Consider the following 20,971-nt stretch of genomic DNA (forward strand, 5'->3'; position numbering starts at 1 on the left):
CGGAGCTGGGCATCGACAGTGGTCAGTTAGTCTTACTGTGACTCGGTTTAGTTGTTAATCTTTCATCCCTTACTGTCCATTTTAAAATGGACAAGTTTATAATTAGGAAGAAATGTGACAATGTGGCAAGTGTTAGCGATGGTGAAGCTAGACCCAGTGTTAGTGGTGCTGTGTATGACAACAAAGACACAGATAGTGACGGAACTGTGTCAGTGACAAAAACACTGTTCCCAGAAAAAAACAACGCTGTTATCAGCCCTCTTGGAAACAGCAATTTGCATGGATCAATTACAATAAGGTAAAAGATGTTATTTTTTGCAAAATTTGCAGACAAATGTTTGAAGAAAATCGTTTTCAGTTTTCTCACAAAATGGAAAAAACTTTCATGGAAACTGGTTTTTTCGAACTGGAAGAAAGGGGTAGAAAAGTCGAAAGTGCATGAAGCATCGGGGTGCCACAGAGAAGCTGTACTGAAATTCAAATCCTTAAAATCAAATGTCAATATATTTAGCCAGATTTCCAAAGAAAAACTGACACAAATGAAAGAAAACCGAGCTTGTTTACTAAAAATCATATCTTCCCTCTGTTATTTAGCAGTGCAGGGGCTTGCAATACGTGGGTATACTGATAAAACAAGTAACTTTTACAATTTATTACGCCTTCAATGTGAAGATAATCAGCTACTTTTAATATGGCTACAGTGCGAAACTTACAAATGGACATCCCATGATGTGCAAAATGAAATTTTGGCCATTTTAAGTCATACACTTCTTAGAAAATTATTGGAGGATATCAAGAGTGCAGAGTATTTTGCAATAATAGCAGACAAAACAACAGACATAGCCACTAAAGAGCAATGTAGTATCTGTATAAGATTTGTTGATGCTTCACTAGAGATAGAAGAATATTTTTTAGGGCTATACTCAATACAAACTAAGCTAAGGCTCTGTTTGATATTATTATTGACATTTTAAGACAATTTGATTTGCTTACATCTAATTGCAGGGGCCAATGCTTTGATGGTTCAGGTAACATGGGCGGATTATATGATGGGGTCCAGGCAAAGTTTATGGAAAAGGACAAGAGAGCTATGTTTGTGCACTACCTTGCACACTGTTTAAATCTAACACTACAAGACACTGTGAAAGCAGTTCCAGAATGTCAAAATGCATTGAATGTTATGAAGGACTTAATACATTTTGTGAGAGATTCACCTAAAAGATTAGATCTTTTTGCTCACCTGAAGGCAGGTGCCTCTACAAATTTGAAACCACTCTGTCCTACAAGGTGGGCCATAAGATACTAGGCAATGTCTTCAGTTTTATCCAACTATATAGAACTTCAGGAATTTTTTCTAAATGTTTCAAGAAATGACAATTCAGACACTGGGGTCAAAGCAAATGGCTTTTTGATTAATATGCAGACATATGATTTATTTTTCTTGTCGTCATGTTTGATAAAACTGTTTGGTCACATTGATACCGTAAACATAGCACTACAGAGGAAATCCCTACACTTGGAGGAGGCCAATAAGATGATTTCCACTCTTGTAACTTCTATTAAATTTATGAGAAACAATTTTGAATCATTCTGGGGTGAAGTAACTTCAAAACGTCAAGATATGGATGTTGATTCCCCAAAATTACCCCGTAGAGGAAAAGTCCCTAAGCAATATGATGTCTCCATCAATTCATCTGTAGAAACATTCACTGAAGATGTGACAAATATAGAAGATTGTATTATGAAACAATGGATACATCCATCAGCTTCTTGAAATCACTGTTCAAAACTCGATCATTCATGTTTGTAAATCAAATTGAACAATTTATTCTTGGTGATAACAAACATTCATTCAATATTTTATCTTTCTACGAATCAGATATATACAAAGAACACTTGTTTCTCCACTGAAGCATGTTTCATGAGATTATCCAAAGTAGTGATTCTGTGAATGTTAGTTCATTGGATGACATAGTGAAATACCCAAAATAGGAAAACCACCTGTTTGACCTACTGCCTGAACTAGTGAAATTCATATGTGTAGTGCTGACGATTCCGGTAATGTCCTGCACCACTGAGCAATCATTTTCTTGTCTGTGGAGGGTGAAAATGTATCTTCGTTCTATAATCAGGCAGGATTGTCTTAATGCCATCGCCCTTCTCAACGCCCATAGAGATGAATCGATGAAACTCGACCTTATGCCATATGTGACGAGTTCATATGCAGGAATGATCTGAGGAGGAGTACATTTGCCATCAAAAATTAAGGTATGTTTCTTCAACTTTATTTATGTATTTGTTTTGTACCAGTACTGACCTACATTCCGACTGAAATGACATTGTGATTGACGTTTCAGTGAGTCGAGGGGTAGAGGCTAGTCGCCAGCCAATCGTAGTTTGCATGATTTTCAGCTGTTTGCATTTTTCATTATCCTCACAATCTTTTTTTGTTTCTTGAAAGTTGTTATGCTGTGAGGAGAATATGATGTCATAACTCAAAAGGGAAAGTATAATACACCTCTCTCCTACAGCACTTGTGTTGTTCTACATAATAGAGTTAATGAGTAGCTTATTCCTCACAAACCACTCTGAAATCTTTTCATTTGTGACTTCAGCATACAGCTTAAGAGCCTTTCTATTTCCACCTTCAATCAATACACTGGTGTCATCTGCAAATAGGACTGGTTTGGAGTGTCGAACATGTAGATGGAAACGCAAAGTTATCCGTTATATGTAGTACCTAATAAAATGATTCTTGCCCCCCCCCCCCCCAAATATTTTCAAGTCGGCACCTCTGGCTGATATTCAAGACTCCTAAAGTAAACTTTATGTGAGCATCTAGAGTGTATGACTAGATTATGTAAAACATAATTTTCCTATATTTATTATAAATAATATGAAAGGAAAAGTCAAATAATGATTGCAGTAGCTATTTAGCACAGGAAATTTTATTGCAAGAACCCCTGCTCCCCCCCAATAAAAGACGGGATTTTTTTAAATAAATATATTTATTTATAACATCTGGGTGGAGATGACAATTTTGTTGGTTTCTTTGGTATGACAATTTCATACAGTCCAATGTATCATGACATTAACACACATTTAAACAAGAAAAAATTAAAAAGAGTAAATATTAAAAATTAAAACTTAAATAATATTTCCTTTATAACAGTTAAATAGATTTCCTTATGGGTCAACAAATACAGACTAGAAAATATGCATTGCGCTGTCAGAAATACATCTCTCAATTCGTGTTCAGTTAGACATAAATTGTAGATGAAAATATACAGACTCAAGAGTGAGACGTAATAATTGTATAATATTCAATGACAATTCATAACACTGTAGTACTTATGCTATAAAACCTGCAATAACACCAATATAGCAATGAAAATGATCAGTTATTGATGTGTAAATGGATAGATAATCTTCCCACCAAGTGGCGGCAGGAAACCACACATATAAAAGTAGGTTATATTTATGCAAGCTTCCAGAGCCAGTGGCTCCTTCTTCCAGCAGAACGGTTGAAGTGGAAGGAAAAGGGGTGAAGGAAAGGACTTCCCTCTCATCCTGTCTGGTAAGTCTCCCATGTCCTGTGGTTCTAGGTGACTTTTCCAAAATCTATCCCTTTTCTTAAACCTCTCCAGTCCATTTGCTTCACTTCTTTTCCTTCCCCTTCAACCCTTCTACCAGAAGAAGGACCCACTGGTTCCGAAAGTTTGCATAAGTATAATCTTCTTTTATGTGTGTGTTTGCCTGCTGCTGCTTGATGAGTAGATTTTTGTCTACAGTAATGCTGAGTATGTCTGCATGATAAATGCAGTAGTATGGAATTAGTGACATGTTTGATCATCCAATATTTGAAGGTATTCCCGGTTGATTTCCAGGTTGGGGACCAACAACAACATCAATATGTCGTATCCTCACATCTATCATGGCCATATTAGGTGTCATGAACTCACGTAAAGTGGATACACCATCACGTGGCATTCGGTCAAATGGATATCCCATGTTGCGCCGATCTGGGTACAAGCGATTGTGCAGACCACAGTAGCTATGAGCTGGAAGGCAGCTACTATCTGCAGTGTCTGTATCAACTTGTTCCACCTGTTGACAATTTTTACAGAGATAAGGTTGCATCTTAATTGCACTTAAAACTTAGTTTAGTTTCTCCCATCTATTGAACTGTAAACAAGTAAACAAAAATATGGTTAGTTGGAAAATAGTAAGATCCCCCCGCAGACCAAAAGTATGCATATTACTGGTAACTGAAATACAATTCAGGTAACTTCACACGTTCCCCTATTGCAAAAATCAGTGATATTAAGCACAAAAGTAATTCTGATTCTTCTGGTATGTTCTGTGAAGTTGAATAATTGATTTGGCAGGAATTTTTAGCATGAGACTTACTACTGTGTTCTGGAAACTGTTAAAAGAACAGTTTAAATCGCAAGTTACCCAGGAAAGCTTCAACAGCATATTTTGCACAAAACTGACATCTGGCAAAAACTATGGGCAGTAACAGTGCTTTTACAATTACTAAATTGTGCAGATCCTGTGATAGGACTCATAGACATAATACCAAAACAAGAACTTGCAATTTTTCCAGATGAGAAGCATCTGGCAGTTCGGAATGCCTGGTCTAGCTCCATCTTTATCATTGATTCTTCATTCTAGATAACCAGATGTGGTTGTATGAGCCACTCTCATTTATTCACCCAATTAAGTATTGTCTAGAGACTACTGGCTGGTCCTATAAATGTTGCTGCTTGTGATATAGTTACCAATTTTAGAATAAAGTTGTGTACAGGATTCTGCCCCACAGTATTAGACAAATGGACTAACAGAACCATGTGTACTCTGTTGCAGTTAAACTTATTCATGAAGTCATCCAAAGAGCAAAACTTCCAAAGTCTTTTTAGGGCTCAAATAAAAATAATGGCAATAGTTTTACTCACAATATAATAGAGATGCTGGGCGGCAATGGACACACAAAGAGACTGAGAACTTCCCATGGAGGTGTGTTCTATCTATGCAACTAAATAAAAGGCAGTTTGTTTTTTGGCATGTGTGTTTTGCTTCTTTTATTTGTGAAGTATCTTCAGTGGTCTACAATACCTGTTTCTTTTTATACATACAATAAATGTATTATGTAGTGGTTACAATAACAAACTGCCTTTCATTTGGCTGCATAGACAGATCACACCTCCATGAATTTTGAAGCAACTAAGGAATGATGGAAAACAAAAAAATGACAAGACTGAGAACATTGACAAGAATTCAATGTTCAGAGCTAATTAATACAGAAAACACACTTAACTGGCAACATTGTCCTAGGTGACTATGTTGTACTGGTACTGCAGCTGGGCTGGACAGTACTAGTGGAAGTGAAGAAATATCTCAGGTTTATTCCTGGACCTAACAAAAGCTTTTGATGTGATTGAGTCTTCTGTGCTCCTTAGGAAGCTTGAACAGTATGGTGTAAGAGGTGTGCCAAATCAGTGGATTACATATTTGCAGATGACACCACGATTCTACTAAAAGGAGACGACGATGAACAGTTACAGCAGACAGTAAACACGGTCACGAAACAACTTAGCAGCTGGGCACAGAGTAATCAGCTTGTAATAAACAGTAAGAAAACCGTTGCTCTAAAATTCCACAATGTTCCTAACAAGGACATGTTTATCCCATCAGTCTCTATCAATGACGAACCAGTTGGTAACAGTACTGAAACCAAATTCTTAGGACTTTGGCTGCAGAGTAACATCAGATGGAATAAGCATATTGAATGTCTCAATGCAGAACTGAGCAAATCATGTTATCTTCTTTGTGCATTAAAATCATGCTGTAGTGAGAAAACAGTATTGAATGCATATCATGCGTACTTTCATTCTCGTCTTAGATATGGGGTCACCTTCTGGGGAAACTCTAAAATAGCTAATAGCACTTTTAAACTACAAAAAAGGGCCATTAGAATCTTGTTTGGGTGCAAGCCTAGAGACTCTTGTAAACCCCTGTTTAAGAAATCTGGTATTCCCCCATTACTGTGTGTATACATTATGGAAACCCTTTTGTTCTTTAAATTAAATGTAATAGGCAAGGACCAGAGGCTACAAAAAAAACTGTGATATACATGAGCACTTTACCAGACAAAACAGGAACTTACATATGACTCAAATCAGCACAGCACTGTGCCAAAAAGGTACTTTTCACATGGGAGTTAAGCTTTATAACAAACTTCCTGAAAACATAAAAGCTATCACTGAGGTCAATACATTTGGAAAATCTCTAAAGTCATATTTACAGCATCACTGCTTTTATTCCATTGAAGAATATTTAAATTTATGAAATGTGTTATATAAATACTTGTGTGTAAAGTGTATTATTGTAAGCTTAAATATGTATGCCTTGAAATTACTTTCAGCCTGTATATTTATAACTTGACTTGTCCAATGTCTTATGCATAAGCTGCTATGTAGACAACAGGACCAATAAAATACAATCTACAATCTACAATCTACATCATATTTGGAATATTGTTCTCAGGTTATTGAAAATAAGTACATGGAAGGAAATGAACTCCAGGTACACCTTTCAGAACCATTTGGAGTAAGTCATGGTGTTCCACAGGGTTCTATTTTAGGTCCCATTCTTTTTTTTGTATACATTAATGATTTCCCATCACACGTTAGGGATTCTGAACCTGTACTGTTTGCAGATGACACTAGTCTATTGATTGAAGGACATAAAGAAGAAAATCTCACTGCATCTGCAAAAGATATTACATTAGAAGTGTCTGAATAGTTTACCAGAGACAGGCTAATAGTTAATCCCCAAAAAACGGTACTCATGAATTTCCACACAGATCAAAATAAAAATGTGGCACAACCCATAATATGTATATATAACCAAATCATTAGTGCTGTCAATGAAACTAAATTTCTTGGGTTTCATATCCAGGAAAATCTTAAATGGGGCACTCATATCACGTACCTCAATTCAAAACTAATAAAAATGAGCTATGTAGTAAGAATTCTCTGCAACACTACTAGTGTTGTGAAATGATTAGGGCTGTATACTTTGCTCGAGTACATTCAATAATAAAGTTCAGACAGTGACATACATGTTAATCATTGTAACACTGAAAAGTCTGTGACAGCCTACCTTCTGAAAACTGCTACTATTCAATCTCACAGTACCTCATGCAACAAAAATGTAATTTGTATCTTTACTTGTAGAAATAAGTTAAAAATATACAGTATTTAAAAAAATTTAATCATTAATTGTATAGATCCCATTTGTTAAAAAAATTTAAATAATGTATGTTTGATGTTCGAAAAACCAATAGATAAAAAGGTTTTCTGTCCAATATCCTGTGCACAATATATGTACTGAAAAAGAGATTTATATGGACAAATAAATAAATAAAGAGGGCAGGTTGTGAGTCACCCCTCCTCAACAAATAAGAGTATCATCCACAAATGACATGGTTACATATTGGATTCCTGGACACACCCTGTTTTAATCTGACAGAAATCTCAAAACAGTGTACATACAGCTGCAGAGTGAAAGTTCACTCTAGAAACAATCCCTAGGTGGTAAGTAAGCCATTAGTCTGCAATTTCCTTTCCTTCAGGAGTGCTAGTCCATCAAATTTAAGAAGGTGAGTTTCATTGGTATATGGAAAGTTGGAGAGAGGTACAAAGTTGCAAGAATGGGTCTAGAGTGATGACCATAATGGTTTGCTGTCTAGAGAATTGTCCACAAAAGGCAACAAGAGAATTGACCATGAAAGGCATGAAAGGTTTGAAGCCATGCACACAGTTTTAATCTGTTAGGCAGTTTCAGTTTAAAACTTGTTACTGATTTCACACAATATACACTCCTGGAAATGGAAAAAAGAACACATTGACACCGGTGTGTCAGACCCACCATACTTGCTCCGGACACTGTGAGAGGGCTGTACAAGCAATGATCACACGCACGGCACAGCGGACACACCAGGAACCGCGGTGTTGGCCGTCGAATGGCGCTAGCTGCGCAGCATTTGTGCACCGCCGCCGTCAGTGTCAGCCAGAGTGCCGTGGCATACGGAGCTCCATCACAGTCTTTAACACTGGTAGCATGCTGCGACAGCGTGGACGTGAACCGTATGTGCAGTTGACGGACTTTGAGCGAGGGCGTATAGTGGGCATGCGGGAGGCCGGATGGACGTACCGCCGAATTGCTCAACACGTGGGGCGTGAGGTCTCCACAGTACATCGATGTTGTCGCCAGTGGTCGGCGGAAGGTGCACGTGCCTGTCGACCTGGGACCGGACCGCAGCGACGCACGGATGCACGCCAAGACCGTAGGATCCTACGCAGTGCCGTAGGGGACCGCACCGCCACTTCCCAGCAAATTAGGGACACTGTTGCTCCTGGGGTATCGGCGAGGACCATTCGCAACCGTCTCCATGAAGCTGGGCTACGGTCCCGCACACCGTTAGGCCGTCTTCCGCTCACGCCCCAACATCGTGCAGCCCGCCTCCAGTGGTGTCGCGACAGGCGTGAATGGAGGGACGAATGGAGATGTGTCGTCTTCAGCGATGAGAGTCGCTTCTGCCTTGGTGCCAATGATGGTCATATGCGTGTTTGGCGCCGTGCAGGTGAGCGCCACAATCAAGACTGCATACGACCGAGGCACACAGGGCCAACACCCAGCATCATGGTGTGGGGAGCGATCTCCTACACTGGCCGTACACCACTGGTGATCGTCGAGGGGACACTGAATAGTGCACAGTACATCCAAACCGTTATCGAACCCATCGTTCTACCATTCCTACACCGGCAAGGGAACTTGCTGTTCCAACAGGACAATGCACGTCCGCATGTATCCCGTGCCACCCAACGTGCTCTAGAAGGTGTAAGTCAACTACCCTGGCCAGCAAGATCTCCGGATCTGTCCCCCATTGAACATGTTTGGGACTGGATGAAGCGTCGTCTCACGCGGTCTGCATGTCCAGCATGAACGCTGGTCCAACTGAGGCGCCAGGTGGAAATGGCATGGCAAGCCGTTCCACAGGACTACATCCAGCATCTCTACGATCGTCTCCATGGGAGAATAGCAGCCTGCATTGCTGCGAAAGGTGGATATACACTGTACTAGTGCCGACATTGTGCATGCTCTATCGCCTGTGTCTATGTGCCTGTGGTTCTGTCAGTGTGATCATGTGATGTATCTGACCCCAGGAATGTGTCAATAAAGTTTCCCCTTCCTGGGACAATGAATTCACGGTGTTCTTATTTCAATTTCCAGGAGTGTAGAATAAATGTTTACGTAGATGACATACTATTGCAAATTCAAGCTGGTTTTAACATTGTAGCTTAGTGGGTGAAGTTTCACAGGATATTCAAAAAGGAGGCATGAAATTAAATGTTACCAAATCAGAGTTGGTTAAAAAGGAGATTGCATTTTTGGGACATATGATAAATGAAAAGGGGATTTATCCAGGCCACAAGAAATTAAAGGCTGTAGAAGATTTTCCACCTCCTAGGAAAAAAGAAAAAGAATTGAAAGCCATGTAAACCTTGTTTGGCTTCTACCATAAATTTGTGGGTGATCAATCATTTAATAACCCATGTTTACCAAATTTATTAAAGAAAGATGTAGACGGGAGCTGGGCACATTAATGAATGGAAGCTTTTCAAAAATTAAAAGAGGAATGGGTTAATAGTAAAATTCTGTATCATCCAGACTTTTATTTGCCATTCTGTATGAGTACTGATGCTGGTTACTGTGGGCAGAAATTTTTCAACTCATCAAAACAGAGAATGGAAGTGAAAATAGGACCACAGCCTTTGCCAGTCAAACATTGCATTCTCATGAGAAAAATTATGAGTTTCTGCCAAATTTGTCCCATGGCTCATTAGTCAAGACCAGAAAGACCTTTGCCTTACAATCTGTGAAAATCTTTTGGACTGTACAAATGAGAATGTGATGTTCCTTCAGAGAATCATAACTGGTGATGAGATGTGGATCTATGGTTACGATGTTGAGACAAACATTCAATCTACACAATGGGTTGGGGAAGGTTCTCCAAGACCAAACAAATCTCCTCTGGTCAGGTCAAATGTCAAACCCACACTGGTAGTTTTCTATGTCTTTGAAGGATTAGTTCATTATGAATTCATTCCACTGGGACAAACTGTTAATGGATAGTAATAACGCGATGTGTTGTGATGCCTGTGTGAGAATGTGAGGAGGAAATGACCTGAAATGTGTCGAGACTATTCATGGCTCTTGTGTCACAATAACCCACCTGCACATTCACTCTCATTGGTGCATGACATTTGCACAAAAAGAAAATCACTTTGATCCCTCATCCTCTGTATTCTCCAGACCTCACCCCTCTGGACTTTTTTTTACTTCCAAAATTGCAAGAAAGCGGTCCAATTTTCAGCCATTCTGCACATCCCCCTCCACTAGCCACTGGCAGCCAATAATATTCATTCTCTTTCTGAGTGGCTAGCAGAGAGTTACAGTTAGAGAGCGAGAATCTCACTCCTATATGTTGAACTGATCCTGTACTTTGCGACAACCGAATTATTCGTTCAACTTTTCGTTTTTCCTTTCCTGCAGCAGTATAGCTGTGAATAGCTGTAAATATTTAAGCACAATTAAAAAAAAGGGCCAGATGACAGCAATAAATGTGAGGTGCTTCACAAGAAGGCGAAGGGAATTATTTACTGCATTTATAACTTTTTTGTATATGAATCTGAAAACAGCTTTCCTACTGCTGACATTTGAAAGCACAAGAACGGACTCCAAAACCATGTCATGTTGGCAACAGAACTGTAAAAAAGTTGGTTTTGTATCACCTGGAAAACAGAAATCGCAAGGAACCTGTAACATCATTTTAACAACAATGTTTTAAAGTACTCCATGTGAATGATGAATTCCTGACATCACAAAAATGTGTTACAGTTATGCAGACTCCAATGGTAAGTGCTTCGTCAGTATAAAGAATTTTAAAATGCGTTGGTACCATATATGTTAAGAAGAGAGTTTTTAGTTCAAAGAAGTGGCATAGGTGCAGCATGAACTATATCCCATATAAAGATTCATTATATGTCAGAAGGAGGTAGTTCAACAGTGTATTACCTTGACAAAACATGGGCCAGTTAGAATCATTCCTGGAAGATATGCTGGAAAATGAGTGATGGAACTAGCAGTTTTAAAGTTCTCATAGGAATAGGTCCTCAGATAAGTATTCTGTATGTCGACTCTTCTTCTGCTTTTGTTTCTGAGAATAAATTTGTATTTATGTGTAAGAAAAACAGCAGTGACTACTATTTGGAAATGAAAGCTGTCAGTTTCATGACGTGATTCACAGTCCTTGTCATACCTTGCTTTGAAATCGGTCATTGCCAGTTATAATTCAACTGATATAGAGAAAACACCAAGTGCAAACACCAGGAAAGCAAATATTTTTTCCCCAGCTTAAAAATAAAAATATTAATCAGACTCATGCCAATCTCTTGCTGCTCGTTAATTTATACAAGTCATGTGACAGAACATACAAACTTGACTTCCTTGCACATGAATGGGGTCACACAGTTTTGCATTTACCCACATGTCACTATCAGTGTAGCCCCATGCAATTAATTTGGGCAAATGGTTTCAAGGCTATGTGGGAGAAAAAAACAAAACATTCAAGATAATATCGCTTGTGCATGAGGCAATAGACAACATTCCACCTGCAGTGTGGGCACAGTCTGTGTGGCATGCTGAAAAGCTTCAGAAAGAAGAACTTGACAGGGAAGTGATGATAGGCATAAGCCTTGAACCTATCATCATAAATTTCCAATCAGATTGTTCGCAAACAGACTTAAATAGAAGTGACAATGGTATTATGATGCAGACTTTAGAACAAAGTAATAAATTTCTTAATTTTAAAGACTCATGGTTTAAAAACGTGTTTGTCAAGACATCAGCTGCATACATAATAACAACAACTTCCTGCGCTTTTTGATTAGAACTTCGTATCTTTTTAATTATGCTGGCTGTTATGTTCAACATAATGCCCAAGGAGAAGTTAAGTTTCTCCTACCATGTTGTATGCTACATTTTTACATGCAAACCTCTATCATTTTCAAGGCACGAACTGGATAAGGCCCTAAAATGACAGTAATTGTTAGCTGTCGAGATATCGGTGATTTTTGATGTTATTGGTCAACGTTATCGGTCAGCATTCCCTGGAGTTATTCGCAGATGATGGTTAATTGTTTGCTTGTTCAGTGGATTATAAATGTGGTTTGTTACTGTAATGCCAAACATGTTAGTTTACACTCATAATGCCTGTTAACAGTGAAAAATATGACAACTTACTGAACATTTTTGTGATAGTCTTTCACATTAGTTTTTTCTACCACTAATTCTTTTTTACAAGCAGTGATTGCACATAACTGTAGTCAAACACATCCACACACACACACACCTTACACATTTTTTAAAATTCTATTGAGTAGAAGCAGTTATCAAACAAATATAATGATTTCAGTTTGTGCTTGAAGTGAATTTTGTTGTGTATTAAATTTTTACTTACAATGCAGTTCAAATGACAATAAATGATAATTATTGCAAGTAGTTTCAATGACCTTACGTCTACATCATACTCTGCAAGCCATGTAATGGTGTGTGGTGGAGAGTACTTATTATTAGACAATTTTCATTTTGAGAGAAATTGTACTTCACGTCTTCACAAAGCTGTGTTACCTGGAGCAGTGGGTGCAATGTCATCGATACATGAATTAATATTTCTCTCATGACGATTGATTGAAATTGGCTTTAATATTTATTATTCCCCTCATAGATTTTAACGTATAATACAATGTACTGTAGGCATACGAGCCTGACTGTTTTCCACAGCAGCGCAGTTCGGCAACATGGGCTTTGTTTACCTGCTCTCTGCTGCTGCACATGAGCAGTTATCTCCCCCCCCCCCTCCCCCCAATTCCTTTCCGCTCCACCTCTATGCGCGGAAGCACCATCTTAGGTGACGGGGGTTGCAGAGACTATTTTTGAAGAATTGTGCCGCTCCAGAAGTATCAGCCGATATAGATTAAAATGGGACACCCTGTGTATCAGCATTACTTACAGTCCTTGTCAAAAGAGTCATGTTGGCGATGTATTTTGTTAATTTTCTGAAAACTTCTAATTATTTTTAAAGTCCTTTATGATAGAGGTTAGTTCACAAAAATTATTTCAGTTATCATCATGCATACTGATTTTTGAAAACTTTATTCAAATATGGAACAAAATTATGGGTTTACTTTGACTAACAAAGAGTCAGTATGCATAAATGATCAGAATTATAACTTCTACCAACACAATGAATATTGCTTACTTTATATGAAAATATCTTCAATTTTTTAAAAGGAAGAACTGTATTACTTTGGTATTATTATTGTCATGCTCAGTATTGATTCTGTTTGCTTGTATGTTAGTTATAATTATTTTGCATTATGAAAAAATTTAAATAAATTTTATGAGGGTGATAAAGTTCTTATACTACTGTCAGGGGACAACCACAACCATCTGTTTCTGCCAATATGAGTGATAAATTATTTTGGTGGGCAGTTGCCGTTACATGTTACTCAGTTATTTTTTAAAGCCCTACCCTTTCAATTAGTTACTCTATTGCCCTACCACTGCGTCTATCCTTCCTTTCTCTTTTTGATGACAGTGGACTTAGGCTAACCCTCTCCAGCATTACCATATCTTTATCTTTCCATCCATTAAAACATGAGTCATCACACTTCTCTTGTAGCAGTATCCAGCCAATACTCCATGATCTGGTACCATGTCAATGTTACAATAATACATTTTGATAAAAGAATTTTGTCTGGTGATTGTATAATCCTGCGTATGGATATTCTACATGAAACTGTCAAGAAATCTTATGAAAATGCTGGTATTTTGTGTACAGACATTCATAGGTAGCACACTGTGCCTAGTACATGTCCACCGTGGCACTCGGGAACCACAGTATAGTTGCGACACCTGAGGATGGGCTTATGAGAGCCTGAAACCAGTCATGATAATAAAAGAAATTTACAGTTGAAGCGGATTTTCAACCTGTAGATTCAAAAGAGGGTCAATGGGCCTTTTTTTTCTTTGCAAAGAATAATAATAACTGAAAATTTCTATGTTATGTCTACAAAGATAATGTGAAAACAGGCAAAGATAAAGGGTCTGAGTTATAGTAGTTTACAAATTGCATAACACAAAACTGAGCTTACTGACACTGTGCAGAGGATGATCTGAGACTAAGATTTGAATTAAAGGAACATTTGAGTCCTGAGGGTAAAATAGGGAAAGCTTCCAAACCATCCAACAGTTTATACAATTATTATTGAAAAAAAAGCTAATAAAAGGTTTATATTTGTATTTATGCTTGCGTTGATATGTGTAAGTTAAATTTTGTGAATTTACGATTTCTTTTTATAAGAAACTGATTAGGGTTATTTTGTATTTATTTCATGTGACCACGAGTTAATACTGTGATAAGTGCAAAAAAGGTGAAGTGGTGGAAAATGGACAGCAAAAAGTGGCTCTCATGGTGACGTAAAATTTTTTTCTCGTATTGATGAAGTTAATCCTCTTTGTTAATAATTTCAATCTCAATCTCATTAATGACCACTGGTTGATAGTAAGTTACGATATACAGTAATTTGAATTTTGTAATTCTTTCAAATTTCGTTTTTACTAAATTTTGATAATATTCAACAAAAAGAAAGATTGACTTCTGTAATTTTTTTCTATTTTTGTATAAAAATGTAAATAGATGACCAGCGCATTCAGAAACTTACTTAAAATTATTGAAATTTGTGCTTTTATCCACCTAACTACAATAGCTACATACTATACTAGTTTTTTTTCTTTTCTTGCTGTTATTCTTCCCAAAAATTTTGATGATAGAATCAGTTATCTGAGCACACATTACATGAATTTACAAACTAATGTAAATTAATTACCCTAAGAAATTTATTTATTCAGATTATGCAATTCAGTGTTCTGAATGTTCTTTATTATTTAGTTTTGCTGGAAATGATGTATTTCAAAGTTTTGATCTAGAAGACAGCCATAAGAATCTAGTATGCTGATAAATAGATCCAGAAAGGTACATTATCTCTAAACTTTAGACCAATTTCTGCTCATTTCAAAGACAAGTTTATTTAGCTCAAACCTAATTAAATCATGTGATATAATTAATTAAAGATTTCAGCCACCTCATACTTTCAGCATATATTGGAGCCAAACCAAAATAAATTTCTGGAATTTGTTAATATACCATTGATGGGCTAAATTTTCTAAACCCAATGACACCAATAACATATATGGAATTGCCATAATTAAGAATTGTCTAATTTTTAATGTCCAAATTTAATAATCAATATGGATGCCCTACCTAAAAGTCAGGAATTCCCATAGTGTGAGCATAAATTGGTTCTGTGTGTTTTAATAGATACCACTGATATTGATAATTTGATAAACAAAGTCTGACAGCAAGTATTAAATATATTTATGAAGCAATAATTTGAACTAGGGCAATTTAAAATAATAATCAAATAACCAAAATCACGCAATATTCTAGCACGTATCTACATAATGACAAAATGTAGCACAGTTCCATAGTTATGTTCCTATTTTTTCTTGGAGTTAAGTCCTGGTCAGTATGTAACTTGCTCCAGGCTTTCAGTAATCTCTACTCTGTGTGCTCTAGTATTATTGTTTGAACTAGGCTTGGGATTATTCAAGGTACGAGCACTGGCTATCAGAATCAGTGATAGACATAATAAGTAATATTTGTAGACATGTCACTGTACTTTAATGAACTATTATTATCATCGTTCTGTGTGCCCTGTAGATAATTTGTTGATCTACTACAGGAAAACTTACTTCATGTGCCAGTTAATTCATGATTCTCTTCCTTTTGGCAGAATATAATTTAAAGTTATCCATCAAATTTAAGTACAAGGAGACCTGCATAATCATTTTTGATCTGTAATGAGGCCTGGTCTTTAGCAATGGGAATTGAACTCTGTAAATAAATATGCAAAGTGATTTCACGTGAACATTTGAAAAGAACTACTGGATTTCTCTATTTATATATAAAGAGATACAGTCCTATCATAAACATTTTCAGCTAAAGGATCAGTGGCACAACTACCAAGAGGCTATGTTAATCTCCAGGTAGGTTCATCTTGTCTCCTTGTATCCTTACAGCTTCTGTTGTTACTTATGTAGGAACCTATTTTCTTTGAAATAATTGATGTAATCATGTAAATAGGAAGGTATCAGTAGAATATAAAAAACAGGAAGTATTTAATATAACTGAGATAGCAGCAACTTTTCTTTTAGCTGGCAAAAGGACCAGCATTATTCAACAGAAAACTAATAGATTATTGTTAATACAGTCTACAGGTTAGCTTTCAATGAGTTGCTTGTCTTGTGTTAACATATATCTTAACTCATTTCACATCCCTAATGGAAGTTTTCCTTTTTCATGGGATCTACATAACAAAATGAATGAATGAATGATTGAAAGTTAGTACACAATGGTTCTTATGAAGCTCCTTGAAAATCAGCAGTTATCATCCATACAGAGGTTGCCAAGAGTACATTTTTATATAAGCTCTTCCATCAGTTGTGGAGGGCTCTGGCATTTCTGCTCTACGCTCCACCGGCTGAAGCTCCAACTCTGCACAGGAAATCAGCAACTGGCATTCCATGACTATTATTTGAGTGGCCTCCTTAGCCAAAACTAGAACCTTTTCAGTTCCCTTAACACTGCATTATTCCTTTATCCAGAAAAGGCTAATTTCATGATGACTTTTGTGTAATAATGATAGCAGCTTCTTTACATTATGTACAATAGTGTGATTACTTCTGCTGTATGAATGCTTCCAGAGTGTAAACTCTGATCAGAAATCCAATAACATGATGATCAGTTCTTCTGCATGTTAGTAAGTCTATTGAGGTCCTGTAGGATGTTTGTCAGGTCTGCTGTTAAAATCATGATGTCTGGTGGAGGACAAATTTTCCTTTTCTTTTGTCTGTAGGATGTCAGTAAGCACCCTCGCATCAATGCATCTGTCTTTGCTTAGTGGGGCACTGGGGCCTGATACTTCTCAATTTAGAGAGATGGTTTGCTGGGGCACACTGAATATGTCTATCCCTAAAAATGAGGTTTAAGAAAATTTAGGCTGAAATACAGTTCACTGATAGTGTGCATTAAAAAGTGTAGCTTCTGGGCAGATTTGACTCTTGTGCTCTGACACAAGCTCATTGTGGTATTCATGTCATAGATGAAGTTGTGGTTCATTCACATCCATTTGCAAGGTGTTTACTGGTGTAGATTAGTATAGAGCTGGGATGGCCCAGAACTCAGCATGCATGCTGAGCTGTTGTAAGCATGTGGATCACTCTTGTGTGATTGAACATTTCCCCCAATACCAAGCCACACTTTCTGAGCAAGAAGACAGGTAAACTGCAGATGTGCCACATTAGATAGCAATGCAGTCACACAAGGAACATTGAACGGTTTAAATTTGCAGCGCCCATCAATTATGCTATTACATGATAGATATTCAGAATTCTCAGTTTTGTCTTTGATAAAGAACTACGATTCCCATTCATTTTTAAAGGCTTGCAGTTATAGATCACTAGATTGTCTCTTTTTGTGACAACAGCCATTGGGCCTTTGAGCTTCCTTTTATTCCAAGAACAAATAGCGAGTGATAAATAGTGCTGTCATTATGTTTCTACGAAAATGAAGAAAGTTGTTCCAAGAAAATACTGAAATACTGGCATATCAAATGTCAGAAGAAACAGTGCCACATCACATTGAAAAATGGACTGTTGCACTGTAAAGACTGAGCGTAATTTGAGACAGACCTAGCAAATCTGTGTGGTGGCAAAACACACAGAGTCCTGGACTACATGCATGCAGCACATTGTGTACTCTTGAACTTTTGCAAGCTGTGGCCAACCATGGTGTGGAGTATAATGTAAAATAAATAAAGGGAACCAAAAGTACAGATTTGTGTAATGCAAATGAGACCCTAATGAATTACAGTATAACATTACACTGACCATCTTGTCTGATCACCAGTCAACTTCCATTAACAAAAGTAATAAATTTACTAAGCATTTTCAGTTGTTCATGTCATAATGAATATTCCATTAAATTTTGGACATGCAATCATGCAACTTGTATATTTTGTACTAGTAGTAGAGATGGAATTTGTATGGCTGCATATCTGAAAATTAACGGAGTACATTTACTACTTTTTAGCGCTTTTAGGTAACAAATTTGATGTTAAAATTCCATCAGAACTTGACACTAAATTGACTAATATGTATGACTATTGTCTGGAACTTAAGTTCATATGGCATTACTTTCAAAGTGTGAATTTATGGTAACCATAACCTAGTAAATATGACTACAGAAGATTTTCAACCAGAGATACTTAGTCACACAGTGTGTAAATACAACATCATTAACGTGTTACACCACAGTTACTTTGGGTTTAAGGCACTTTGGAAGTCCATTGTGAATGTGTTAAAAAGGTGCAGGGACAAGAATGAATCATTTGGAAACTGTATTTGTTCTCCTATGGTCCACCTGATAATTTTTTGTTTTTATGAGGAGTGATGATCAGAGAGCACTTGTAGCAGCTAGTTCATAAAGCCAGCAGTGCTTTGATGCATCCAGTGTTTCTTGGCAAAGAGAGGTAAGTGCACATTCTTCTTTTTCTGCACGTTAAGTATTAGGCTATCGCCTGGAAAAGTGCCCATCTCTCCTTTGTCCATCCCAAACGTCTTTGGCATGCTGGATTATAATTTTTGACTTTTTTACAAAAATATAATTGTGTAGGATCCTGCAACCAAAGACAGTTGACATACTGCATACGTACCTCACCATACTGTAAAAAACTATTATTTGTGAAACTATGTTTTGGCTCCAATGACAGTGGCCTTCTTCTGGGTCTACTGGTGTGTTCTTGCTGTCCAGAGTTACTTAAATTTTTTCATGAGTGTTCACTGGATATGGCATTACATAATAATTTTAAAAATTGTTAATGATCAATTTCTAAAGGCAGAAGGAATGGGAACTTTAATGTAATAGGTTACTCTCATGGAGAGAGTCATGTCTGTTGCTTCACACTGTGTGCCATGATTGGTAATCACTGGATAATGAGGTGTGGATTCCTGTTTTCCTCCAGCTGGATGCACCATACGCTATCAGTTACTAGCTGGTAGCGCTCACGTATTGTGTTGTTGGTGCGGGCTGATGGGATCTCATGGCTGGCAGCCAGGGTGGGGCAAGCCTGACTCCATCCTCTCTATTCATGTTATTAGGGTGTTTTAGTATTTTAATGGCTTCTCTGCTGTGGCATATCACCATCCCCAGATAACTGACAAGTATGCAGGTTTCATTAAATTTTTATTTCCTTGCTGCAGTCTTTCTGGTGTTCAACCACTGCATATTTGTTGTACTGCACAAGTCAAATGTGATGTTTGTATTCCTGTACATGTGTTGCTACTGAAACCTCACCGATGTGTACTTCCCTGCACTCAAATTCCATATGCTTGCAGGGCGCATAGCATCTACCCAGTCCTCTGTGGAGTGTAGAAAATCCTGGATCTTGTGGCTGCTGTGGAAGACAGGCTGGACCCCAACCTGGTTGAACATGTTTACCAATCTGGTAAGAGATATTCTTCATATATGATAAGCATGCTTCTTACTGCAGTTGTGAATTTCTTGCGTATTTCGACTTCTTTTGTTCACTGTCATGACTGAGTGTATCAATTTATGGTTATAACCACTGGCCAAGAAATTTGATCACAGTCTTTTGAGCTCAGGTATTATGTTTTCAGCTTCACTTAAGTGCTGCATGTGGATAGCCAGAAAACTGATGGCTGACATCTTCTGTGTTGGGTGGTGGTTGGATTGTGAGCATGTGGGCCTGTCCATATGTCTAGCCTTCAGCTGAGTGGCACCATGCTGCTGCTATAGAACCTACTTGTGGGCTTGTGTAATCTGAGTGGCACCAAAGGGGTTGCTGGCCTGCAGGAGCCTAGGAGTTGGTCAAGGATTGCACCTTTTAAAATTGTTCAGCAAAGATAAAGAGGGTATTGTTGAACTCGGGGACCTTAGAGGGACACTTTGCTATCTGATTCTCTCACATGTCAATGTCGCAGCCCCCCACCCCCTTCCCTGCCAATGATCATCCCAAAGGAGGGCATGAAACAGGATGGGCTGAAAAACACCCACTGCTGCTTCAGATCATATTCAAATTTCATCAAACAGTTTTGAATGGTCCCTAGTAGCAAACAGTTTGGAATGGTCCCTAGTAGTTCCACCCTGCATAAAGGGTCAGATCATATTCAATGGGGTTGAAGCCCCATGATGTCCTTTCCTGTTTGAGAAAGAAATCACAAAAAAAGAAAATGTTGCAATAAAGATACAACTGATTATTGTCCATAGGGCATAAGATTTGTTATGGCAGTAATACAATACTAACATATACTTGTATGACACCTTCTCATAAAATTCTTGTAGCAAGAGACAGAAAAAAGTAAGTTCACAAAAATTGGGACTCAGAATGTGAAACCCTTTTTATGTCCTGTAATCTAGGTTAGACATAGAGGCATAGGTTGACATAGAGGCAATCATGAATTTCATCTTCAGAATACAAAGTGATTCACACCAAGGCCAAGGAAGAAGGAAGAAAGAGAAGCAAAGAGGATCAAGGTTTAATATCCCTCTGATGGCACTGGTGGGCTCAACCTAGATATAGTGGGGTTCAGTGAAGTGAAATGGAAAGAAGACAAGGATTTCTGGTCATATGAGTATAGGGTAATATCAACAGCAGCAGAAAATGGTATAGAGGGAGTAGGATTCATTACGAATAGGAAG

General features: G+C 37.7%; 1 protein-coding gene across 1 annotated transcript in view; it reads right to left on the reverse strand.

Annotated features, from left to right (window-relative positions):
* Nucleotides 1–3,093: 3,093 nt before the first annotated feature.
* Nucleotides 3,094–20,971, reverse strand: part of LOC126101182 (phenoloxidase 2-like) — a 213,004-nt gene continuing 195,126 nt past the window's right edge. Inside the window, exon 13 of the mRNA XM_049911879.1 lies at nt 3,094–4,107. Coding sequence (XP_049767836.1) covers nt 3,850–4,107 — 258 coding nt within the window. The 3' untranslated portion in view covers nt 3,094–3,849. The remainder of the gene's footprint in view (nt 4,108–20,971) is intronic.

The sequence above is a fragment of the Schistocerca cancellata genome, chromosome 9 (genome assembly GCF_023864275.1).
Source record: "Schistocerca cancellata isolate TAMUIC-IGC-003103 chromosome 9, iqSchCanc2.1, whole genome shotgun sequence".
NCBI lineage: Eukaryota > Metazoa > Arthropoda > Insecta > Orthoptera > Acrididae > Schistocerca > Schistocerca cancellata.